The 12,028-nt window shown below is 35.6% G+C and overlaps 1 protein-coding gene across 2 annotated transcripts in view; it reads left to right on the forward strand.

Moving 5' to 3' along the window:
- MAP4K5 (mitogen-activated protein kinase kinase kinase kinase 5) overlaps positions 1-12,028 on the forward strand; it is a 98,184-nt gene that overhangs the window by 65,090 nt on the left and 21,066 nt on the right. For both annotated transcript variants that reach the window (XM_053593173.1, XM_053593174.1), the window contains 7 exons: positions 3,457-3,515; positions 5,137-5,204; positions 6,902-6,944; positions 7,548-7,701; positions 8,828-8,925; positions 9,096-9,137; positions 10,120-10,204. In XM_053593173.1, coding sequence (XP_053449148.1) covers positions 3,457-3,515; positions 5,137-5,204; positions 6,902-6,944; positions 7,548-7,701; positions 8,828-8,925; positions 9,096-9,137; positions 10,120-10,204 — 549 coding nt within the window. The remainder of the gene's footprint in view (positions 1-3,456; positions 3,516-5,136; positions 5,205-6,901; positions 6,945-7,547; positions 7,702-8,827; positions 8,926-9,095; positions 9,138-10,119; positions 10,205-12,028) is intronic.

Raw genomic sequence — 12,028 nt, forward strand, 5'->3', positions numbered from 1 at the left:
ACCCGTATGTTCCTCTACATTACTTTTTTATCTGCAAATTATAGCCCAATTCTTGACATCAACTCAAAAAATTTTTTAAAAGATATGACGTACTACAGTGTGAAACTTTTGTGGCTTTTATTTTTTAGCAAATTGTGATGTATCTAGATGCATTTTTCTTGTGTTTGTTCAGTCCTGGGTTCACTGAACTCAGATCTATGGTTTGATACATTTCATCAAATCCGGAAAATGTTTAGTCACTATTTCTTTGAGATGTCCGTCCCAGTCTCTTGCTTCCACTTTATATGAGGACTCCACTCCACTTTGTATGAGGTCTTTTAGGAAAGAATCCAGCCATGTAATACAAAAAATGGAGACATTTATTGAGGAGCAATGGCTAGCAACTTTCCAGACAGACCTCACATGTGTAACACCCTGTGTTGTTTCCCCCTCTCTGTCTCCCATAACCACACGGGCAAGTTCTCTGGGCTTCAGCTTCACTTCTGTTGCTCTGCCTTTGAGTTCATGGATCTTTTCCGTAGTGGTCAGTCTGCTGTTAAGCCTGTCCTGGGAATTTGATTTTAGATATGGTATTTTCCACATCTAGATTTTCAGTCGTATACATACAATGTACGTATATAAACACATACACATATGTACAATTTATATTTCTCTACTGAAATATTCCCTCTGAACACCTACTGTATCCATCATAGTCTCTTAAATTCCTGAACACATTTATAATAACTTTTAAAATTTTGTCTGATTTCAACATCTGTGTCATCTCTGAGTTTATTTCTATTAATTTCTTTTACCTAGTTATGGTTTCTATTTTCCAGCTTCCTTGTATGTCTTGTCTTTTTTGTTGTATCTTGGATGATGTAATACAGTATTAAGTGTCTGGATTTTGTCCTCTTTCTTTAAAGAGTGTTGTTTTCTTTCCCTTGAGTTAATTGCCTGATATGTCACCTCGATTCTTGTGAGGTTTGTGGCAGGTTTTATTTTATAGAATATTTAGCAAGCTCTTTCCTCTGGTGGAAACGCAGACATTTTTCCTGGTACTGTGGGATCTCCAGAAGCCCCCAGTGCTCTGTTAGCTGTTTTCTGAGATACCACATATGGTTTTGCTTTGCTGTAGGTATTCAGGATTTAAGGAGACTCCTTTGCGTATTTCTGTCATGTCTTCTTTGTACTACAGAGTTAGGGTTAGGTTAGGGTTAGGGTTAACCTTCAAATTCCCATAACCTAAGCAGCCCCAAATTCCAATCTTTGCTTCCCCTGCCAGGGGACGGCTGCTCTCTCTTTGGGCTCTACTTTTTTGTGCCCTAGTTTGTTGGAAAGTGTGCCCAGGCAGAAAGCCCGAGTGAATGTGGATCGCACCACTCTGCATTCATTGCCCTTCTCTCGAGGATCACACAGGTGTCTGTTGTCCATCACCTTGTGACAGTTGCTTTCGTTTGTGTGTTACATGTATGTAGCAGAAGGGTAAATTCAATTCCTGTTACTTCAATATGGTTTGAACCATATTGTTCAGAGATTATGAGGGTAGATAATAGAAGGCCTTGCCACCATTTCACTTTCATGGCCCAAGGATGCATCCAAAGGCACCCATTAGTATTTTCTTTAAAAAAAAAAAATCTAAGGTTCAGTTTATCACACACAACAACAAAAATCAGAGACTTCAGAATTCTGTGCTGTAAGTCATAGCTGCAGTAATTTTAGGCCAGTCATAGGGAATTTAATTTTTTTTAAGGATACCTTTTCCTACATATTGAAACAAAACATTAGGCCGGGCAGCAAGAAGATCTCATGTCTTTACAAAAAACAAATACTCTCAACTAGTCAGGTGCAGTGATACACGCCTATAGGCCCAGCTCCTTCAGAGGCTGAGGTGGGAGGATCACTTGAGCCCAGCCTGAGCAACAGAGCCAGATCCTCCCTGTCTGTTAAAAAAAATTATTTTTAATGCAATTATACATGATATCTCTCATTTTATTTTTAATTACTGATGCCGGTATATTGGGATGTTATTGACCAATTTCACTGCATTTCTTTTCTTTTTTTTAAAATTTGAGACAAAGTCTCACTCTTTTTCCCAGACTGGAGTACAGGGACATTGCCATAGCTAACTGCAACCTAAAACTCCTGGGCCTCAGCCTCCCAAAGTTCTAGGATTACATGTGTGAGCCACTGCACCCAGCCCTCGCTGTACCTTTAATCCAAATATATGACACTCATTTTCTCTAGAACTTTAAGTTTTAAAATGTGTTAGATATATAATTCTTACTATTAAAAAGTGATATTTTTATATTTATACCTTTCATAATGCATCTTTAGACCTGACTGCCAGTGTTTCTAGTTGTTACTCAAACTTTAGCTCATTTATGTCTCAAATGAGTAAAGTAGTTCTTCAATTTAAATGTTTTAAAAATTATGTGAAATAGTCATTAATGACAAAAACTTTTTATTTTACATTTTATTTTAAAATAGGTTCTATGTTTTAGGAACTGCCTTTCAATCTTGTATTGAAATTTTGTGACTTTTTATTTAACACGGTGGGTTATGTCAGTACTTCATACTGCTTTTTACAGTCCTGGATTTAGGGATAAGGACATTGGACCCTATTGGAAAGTGCTTTACAAATGTATTTTGTTTGCTATGACTGTAATTTGGAATCTTACATCTCTGTGATGCAAGTATGAGTATTGAAAATAATTTTTTGGCCTTTTAGTTACATTAGATTTTAGAATTTTAAAATTCTACACACTTTACAATAAGTAATAAACCATCCTTTTCTCTATTTTGGGACATCTCATATAAAAGAAGTTCCTCTTTGAATATTCGTAATAATTTTGAAATCAATCTGGCCAGGCCAAATAAAGTAAATAATTAGCAAAATATGATATTAGATTCCTGAACACCATTGTAACACTTAATTTGACAGAAATCATTTGTTCTTTTTAGATAATTTATAGGTTACAGATAAATGATTTAACAGATATTAAATAAAAATAAAAACAGATTATTTTTAGATAATTTGTAGGTTACAGATAAATGATTTAACAGAAATCATTTGTTCTTTTTAGATAATTTATAGGTTATTTTTCTTAGTTAATCTCTGCCATGAAGCTGTGGCTCAATTTAGTCTCAAAACATAGTCTACAGCATAGACAAAATTCTTCAAGTTTTCCTTAGTCAATTAATTTTTATGAATTTTTTAAAATCTCCTTTACACAAAAATACTGTTTAATTTCCTGATTCCAACCAAGTATTAAGTAGAGTTGTTACGAAGATCTCAGATTGTTACTTTCTATTGGTAAACCTAAATACTTCTGTGCTAAAAATAAATAAATAAGAGATTTTTGTATTCTTCCCCTCTTCTTTGCCCCTGACAAAATGCAAGCTTCTCATTACATACATTTCTGAGATTACTCTTTAAGATGCTGAGTTTGTAAATATCTGTTATATATTTTGCAGTTGACAAATTACAATTTGAACCTCCTTTGAGAAAAGAAACTGAAGCACGGGATGAAATGGTAAGACTTGTGACTTAAAAAAATTTTTCTAAATTAAAATTTGAGAAAACTAGATGGAGCAAGGTGCCTCACTCCTATAATCCCAGCACTTTGTGAGACCAAGGAGGCCAGAAGTTCAAGATCATCATGGACAACAATAGATAGTGGGACCCTATCAACAAAAATTAAAAAATTAGCCATTGTGGTAGTGCCTACCTGTAGTTGTAGCTACTCTGTACACTGAGGTAGGAGGATCGCCTGAGCATAGGAGTTGGGAGTTACAGTGCACTATGGTCCGGATAACAGAGTAAGACCCTGTCTCCAAAACGAAAAAGAAAAAAATTTAAATGTAAGAGTACTTGGATTAGGGAACAAAGTAATGAACTCTTTTTAAGCATTAATTTTGATATTTTTCCACTTATTAAAGTTTGAATAAGTTTATAGTTAGGTGTATTTTGACTAGGGTACAACATAATACACTATTTCAACCATTCATTTTTATCTTCCTGAGTCTTTTGAAGAATTTACATGACATTACCAAAAACATGAGATTTGATGTTCAGCTTTAAGCTCTCAGGACCTTTTTCCATATTGATTATGTTAGATTGATAGTAAATTCTACATTTTTTCATTTCTTACCTTTTTGGTTTGTTTGTTGAGATAAGTCTTGCTTTGTGGCACAGGCTGGCCTCAAACTCCTGGACTCAAGTGTCCCCTTACCTCAGCCTCCCAGGAAGCTGGGACTGTAGGCTCATACCTTCTCTCTGTTTGTTAACATAACTTTCTCCCTTTTTTTTTGAGACAGAGTCTCACTTTGTCACCCTCTGTAGAGTGCTGTAGCGTCATAGCTCACAGCAACCTCAAACTCTTAGGCTCAAGCCATTCTCTTGTCTCAGCCTCCCTAGTAGCTGGGACTAGTTTTTTTGTTTAGCAGGCCCTGGCCAGGTTCAAATCCACCAGCCCCAGAGCATGTGGCCAACACCCTCAGCACCCCTGAGCTAGGGGCACCCCCCCCATAACTTCTTCTCTTAACCATTACTCATATTTTGAGATTACTATTTAGTTAACCCTTTCTTTATCTAAAAGAATAAAACAAGATATTAGAGTTAGCCTAGAAGTTACCTTAACGTCTACTTTATTTTTAAGCTTTAGTAAAACTATGTCTTTTAAAGTAATTATCTTCAGTTAATGGACCCCTTATCCTTACCATTTGGAAGTAGTATTCTTCTCACAATATGTGTTGCTGTGTAATAAATCCACAGTGTCCAGGCTAATAGGAAAAAGTAGTAGCACCAGAAGATTGACAGGAATTTAATAATGTGACATTTAGTTCTCCGTGCTGATGCAGGAGTAATGCAGATAACTCAAAGTCGGTTTTTTCTCTTTTGCTTCACAGTATACTAGCCTATTGGTAAAGAGAGCATGTCCCATTTTAAGCTATATTTAATATGTTCATGGAATTTCGTAAGTTCAAGTCAGCCGATAATGAGTCATTGACTAAATATGTCAAATGACAAAGCAAATCTAGCAAGAGATTAAAAAATTGATTAAATGCCAAAACAATTAACAATCATGACACTGGAATATTTTCTTGAATAAAAGTTCTTAATAACATTTTAAACTATATTTTTTGTTTTCACAGGGCATATCATCAGACCCAAACTATTTATTACAATGGAATCCTTTTGTTGATGGTGCAAATACTGGCAAGTAAGTTGTTTTCTAATTTAATAACTATATTTTAGGCTGGGTGCAGTGGTTCATGCATCTAATCCTAGCACTCTGGGAGACCTAGATGAGCAGATTCCTTGACATCACCAGTTGGAAACCAGCCTGAGCTAGAGTGAGACCCTCGTCTCAACTAAAAATGAAAAACTAAGGCAAGAGGATCATTTGAGCCCAAGGTGGTTGCTGTGAGCTATGATGCCACGGCACTCTACCAAGGGTGACAAAGTGAGAATCTGTTTCAAAAAACAAACAAACAAACCCAACTATATTAATTAAATAAGAAAAGTATTTGAGAAGAAGTAATCATCTCTCCTTTATAGTTATTTTATGTTATTGATCTGTCTTCCCTCAGTTAGCTGAGGGGACCAGCCTAGTTGAGTTGTTCTTAACATACCTGCTCACTGCAGTTAAACAGAGAGCTCTTTAGAAATACAGATGTCCGGCTCCCCATCCTAAGCCTGTGGATTTGAGGACCTGTGACCTGGGGGAGCCCATGAACTTAAAGTGGTATTTACATTTGTTAGTGGTTGAAACAAAAAGATCAAAAGAAAAGTAATATTTTTTACACATGAAAATTACATAAAATTCACATTTCAGTGTTCATAAATAAGGTTTTATTGGAACACACTGTGCTCATTAGTTTTGTATGTATATAACTGCTTTTACACTGAAACAGCGGAGTTGTGTAACTGTGACCACTGTGTACTGTTTACAATATTTACTGTTGGGCCCTTTATAGAAAACACTTGCCAACATCTTCTCTAGAATACTATCCTTGGAATTAGAACCTAAAAATCATGAACGTTTCCTGATTGACTGCAGTGACCATGGATAAGTGTGTGGAACCAGTGGGCTAGGCACAGTGCTTCTCAAACTTTGATATGCCTGTTGGTAACCTAGAGATCTGAAAATGAACGTTTTGATTTCATAGGTCTAAAAGGAGAACTTATAAAAGTTCTCAAATCAAAACAAAAAAAAAAGTTCCCACATCAGCTTGATACCTGTATCTCAAGCGGCTAAAGTGCCAGCCACATACACCAGAGGTGGCAGGTTCGAATCCAGCCTGGGCCCGCCAAACAACAATGACAACAACTACAACCAAAAAAGTAGCTTGGTGTTGTGGTGGGCACCTGTAGTCCCAACTACTTGTGAGGCTGAGTCAAGAGAATTGCTTAAGCCCAAGAGCTGGAGGTTGCTGTGAGCTGTGAAGCCACAGCACTTTACCCAGGGTAATACCTTGAGGCTCTGTCTCAAAAAAAAAAAAAAAAAGTTCCCAGATGATGCCAATGTTGCAGGTTTGAGGACTATAATTTGAGTAGCAAAAAGTTTGATGACATAACCACTTGAATCTATGGGTTCCAACTCTAAAATTCTGAATCTGTTGTTTGTTTTTTTTTTACTAGTAAGTTTAGTTTTTGTTGCATGTTAAATATAGCAAAGCATGACCATAAAGTAAAAAATACTGTCTACTTTACAAAATCTCTGTTGTATAGTCATACTAATATACTTTGACAGTATAGGATCTTAAGTCTTCCTAAAGGTTTTATATTCTGCATCACGGTCTAGTTGCCTTTTATGTCCTTTGTATATGAACAGATTTAATACATATTCAACAGTATCTGTATGTTTTAGGGTGTGGCCATTTATCACCATCTAAATTTTATTTTTCTTTGTATTAGATCAACCTCAAAACGTGCAATACCACCTCCTCTACCTCCTAAGGTGAGCTGCTTAAGAATTTTGAATAATATATCTTTGTTTAAATAATAAATAATTATATTTTAAAATAATGAAATAATTTGGGGTTTTTCCCTCAAAATTGTCTTGAATATATTTTAGATGAATACAGTATTCTTTAAGAGGGGAGTAAGAAGATGTAAATTATATATTAAAGAAGACTTAATGAAAATTATAATATTTTTAATAGCTTTTAGAAGATGACCAAGTTGTTGCTCATTTGAGAAGACACTAGACTATGTGGAGGACAGAGGGTTCATTGTTTATCATCATTTATCACTGCAGTCATTTTCCTTATTGCTGCTTATTATTTTGTGAATTGTTTACATAGTTGTATTAGTTATGAAAATTTTATCAGTTTTGGGTTAGGCCCGATTAAAAAAATTACATGGGTAGTTCATAGTTGTGTTGGGACAGTAACTCAATTCCTTTCTAGTTTTCTTACATAACCCAGTATATTGAACCGTATAGAAGAAAGAAAATACGTATATCCTTATCACCCTAAAGTCTTTGATGCCTAATGATAACTAAGCATTACTACATTTTATTCCTATTTTTTAAAGTACTTTTTTGCCTTTGTACCACTAGCCAAGGATAAGCAGTTACCCTGAAGATAACTTCCAAGATGAGGAAAAGGCATCAACCATAAAACGTTGCCCCGATTCCGAAAACAGAGCTCCCCAAATTGTCAGAAGACAGAGCAGTCCCAGTTGTGGTCCTGCAGCAGAGACTTCCTCTCTTGGTATGGCTAGCAGTGTCAGCAGCCGGCGAGGGCAGACGGCTAGACACTGTGATCTGGGCAAATGAATCAAAGTGGAAACTCAGAAGGAAGCCACTTTGTTCCTGTTTTTAAAGAGTATCTTTTTGTCAGTCCTGTTACAGCTTAAAGCTTTGTGAACGTTCTTAAATTCCACATGGATAGGCTATAATAAATTCAGTTTATTTCAACCCTAATTTTATCCCTTACTGAATATTTATGACAGGATCTAGGACAGTGGTTCTCAACCTTTCTAATGCTTCCTAATGCCGCGACCCTTTAATACAGTTCTTCATGTTGTGATGACCCCCAACCATAAAATTATTTTTTTTTTGCTACTTCATAACTGTAATGTTGCTACTGTTATGAATTATAATGTAAATATCAGGATGCAGGATGTATTTTCATTGTTACAAAGGGTTCGCAACCCTCAGGCTGAGAACCGCTGATCTAGAAGGATGAATTTATGTTTCTACCCTGGGGAAGCTCAGAGTGAATAACAGAAGTTATACCAGTATACATAGGACATTAAGAGAACTAGCTTGTGTAGTTGTCTGCTAACACAATTCCCTGGATATAAGGGGAGACCAGAGATTTCTGAGGGAGATAAGGACGGGGAATAGAAGAGGGGGGCTCTGGCAGGGCATTAAAGAGCTCAGCGAACCTTCAACAGGTAGAGCCAGTGCTAAGAGAAGTTCTTAGAAAGTAAGGATGAGCAAATGCTCCAAGGCAGGACAGTCCAAATTGACTTGAAGTACAGTCTATTGTGGTGCAAGTGTGATCTTTCAAGGGTATATATAGAACAAAAGGCAGATTGAAGTTCAGTTATAAAAGGCCTTGAACATCAGTGTCAGTAAGTCTGATTTCATTTTTCCTCACAATGTGGAAAAGCATGTGTTGTTTTCGTGGATTAAAGGCCCCTGCTAAAGATACAATGCCATTTCCTCAGGATCTGGCGAAAGGCACCACAGAGAAATGAACTGGCAGTAGAGAACGTTCCTCACGAAAGGATCGTCCGAAGGGACAGAAGTAGCAGAGTAAAGGGAAAATTATTCTTCAAAGAAGGTCTTATCTGTATGGTCATTCACCTTTTAACCATGATTCTTTTTAGGAAATGGTGACGGTGTTTCAAAACTTATCAGTGAAAATACAGAAGGATCCGCACAAGCACCACAGTTACCACGAAAAAAGGACAAGCGAGACTTCCCTGTGGGTATAACGGGCGTTCAGTGACTAGTTGTAACTAATACTGCATTTATCATGGAAGCGATGTAGCCTCTTGTTCAGGAATTTAAATAACTGAATTTCTATATGACCAAAGTTCTTTGTTTTTAAGCCATAGGAGGCCTTACCAGTATTAAACATTATTTTTTCCACAGAAACCAGCTATCAATGGCCTTCCACCCACCCCAAAAGTGCTGGTAAGGAATATTTTTATGTGAATTATCTGTCATTTTTTCTCTCTTTAGAAGCAGCAGTATATTGGCTAACAAGTATCTTAAGCCATTGAAAGTAAGGATCAAAAAAAAATACAAAAGTATGAATGCATTTGGATATACAGTGGATCAAATCATGTACCCTAATTTGAGGGTGGTTTTTTTTGTTTGTTTGTTTGTTTGCAGTTTTTGGCTGGGGCTGGGTTTGAACCCGCCACCTCTGGCATATGGGGCCGGCACCCTACCCCTTTGAGCCACAGGCACCACCTGCAATATTCCACTTTTTATAAACACTGGCAGTTGAGTCCTCAGATTAGTTCGCAAAGGCAAATTAATCTTAATGTGATGATGTGAATATCACTGTTTTCATTCTGTGGGTTAAGTATCTTTCTGCCCCTGAAACCATCTTCACACTGGACTATATACAGTGAAGACACACCAGAGAAGCTTATGTTGATGCTTTTTCTCTGGCCTATTTGGAACTAATCTGTGAGAGGGTGCAAGCAATCTATGAGTGGAATACTTTATAAATTAACTTTTTATTCAGTAAAAGTCTAATATACAATATAATTACTGGTCTTTTTGTCTGTTATGACTATTATGGCGTTATATTGCAATTATAATTACTACTGTGTTGCTATAAAAATCATCCATTGTTTCACATTGACAATTGTTAGCTTAAAACAAAAAGTAGTAACTTAAAATTCCTGCACTGTATCATTGACCTACATAGATATTTTGGTAAAAGTTTGATGTTTTTGCCCTAAACAAATGGACTACAAAAGGAAAGAATATGAAACTTTTAGGAAGGGGTTAAATTATGTCAAAATGTAAATTTGAGGAGGATAAAACTACAAGTATGTGTAAAAAGAGTAAGTTTGGCATTTCAAAATGATCTTAGTTATTTTCTAAGAGTATATATAATGTTCTAATCAAATAAGTCAACATTTCTTTCTTTATAAATTAGATGGGAGCATGTTTTTCAAAAGTTTTTGATGGCTGTCCTTTGAAAATTAATTGTGCAACATCCTGGATACATCCTGACACAAAAGGTAAAATGTTTGGGTTTTATATACATCTCCAGTAAAATATTTACTATGTGAAGAATCTTTATGTTTAAAAATTTGACTTCAGAGATTGGATAGGAACTGCAGCAATCTTAAGTAGATGAAAGAGGTTGGCTTAAAGGCATTAAAATCTTAATAGTACATAGAAACTATTCCTGATTAAAAGAACTAAAGACACATTACAGCTGATTGCACCTTGGAATTTTCTTTTACTATGAAAGGACATTACTGGGAATATTTGTAATCTCAGCTAGTAAATCCATAGGTTAGATAATAGTGTTATTTCAGGGTTTACTGTCTTAGGGTTATGTAAGATTTTTTTAAAAAGAAATGCATGCTGAAATATTTAGGACTAAAGCAATATCATGCTCCTAACTGATAGTTCAGAAAACAAAAAATGTATGAGTGGAAAGACAAAGGATCAAGAAAAGTAATAAATGTTCACCATTTGTGGAATTTGTACAAAAGGTATTCAGGAATTATTTTTACTACTATAGCTTTTCTGCAAGTCTGAAATAAGGTCAATTTATTTTTAAAAATTTAGACCTGTTTTTAAGATGAGGAAACATAATATATAGAGACAAAAATTTGTAATCAAATAAATTTGGGTTCCAATCCTCCCCTGTCATTACCATGTATGTGACTTGGAAACCAAACTTAACACCTCTGATTTTCAGTGTGATCATTTGTAACATTAATACTCTTAATACCTGCTGCAAGGAAGGAAGGATCCTGCTCCAGTGACTGTCTCGTAGCAAACAGAAGTTAGGCAGTCTTGGGTTTCAGGAAATGTTTGTGTCCACGTCAACACAGTAATAGGTCATATAATGATCCATTTTAAATGCTGTTGTTAGAAAGTGTAACCAAGAAATATTTCTGTAATGGTACAGAAATATTTTTGTTTATAACTTTTTATTTGGTATAATTTCAAACTTAATAGAAAAGTTACAAAAAATGGCTCAAGAAACTCCTGTGTACTCCAAATCATTAGTTATTTTGCCCCATTTGTTTTACCAATTTCTATACCTATACCACAGCATTTTTTTCTGAACACATTTAAGTTGAAGACATCATAATCTTTTCTTCTACCCTTGTACTTCAAAGTATATTTCCTAGGGGAAAAAAAATTGTCTCTTATGTAAACACAGTACAGTTATAAAGATTAGGATGTTTGTACTTTATATACTATCTTTAATCCAAAGTCCATATTTAAATTTTAATTGCCCCCATAATGTTCTTTTAGTTTACATTGCATTTTAGTTTCCCAGCCCAGGCGTCTAGTTGGAGATCACATGTGTTGCCCGTGGCTCTTCAGTCTCCTTTACTCTAGCACAGTTCTTCATCCTCCTCTGATCTTGACCTTTTTGAGTCTGCTTATTTTGTATTCTGCTTATTTAAATCCTTAATTTGGATTTGTCTGATAAATCTTCATGCTTAGAGCAGTGTATGCACGTTTGGTGGGAAAAACATAGAACTATTGTTAAGGAGGGAGATACCAGTGGCTTCCCCAGACACCAGTGAAACCAGCGTGGGCCAGCTGGTTGTAGGGGTTGGCTAGCTTTCCCCACTGTCAAGTTACTATTGCATTTACCCTTTCTGATTAATAAGTAATTGATATGGAAATACATTGAAACTACATTTTATAAATACCCTCTTCTCATTAGACTTTCACCCACTAGGTTTAACATCCACTGACCATCCATTGACTATCACAGGCAATTTCCTTTCTTTCCTGTTTATTTAAGCATTTAATTATGTACTTATGAATTTTTATTCAGTGAAATATGATCTGTAACATTTATTTGTACT

Source organism: Nycticebus coucang, chromosome 6 (genome assembly GCF_027406575.1).
Source record: "Nycticebus coucang isolate mNycCou1 chromosome 6, mNycCou1.pri, whole genome shotgun sequence".
NCBI lineage: Eukaryota > Metazoa > Chordata > Mammalia > Primates > Lorisidae > Nycticebus > Nycticebus coucang.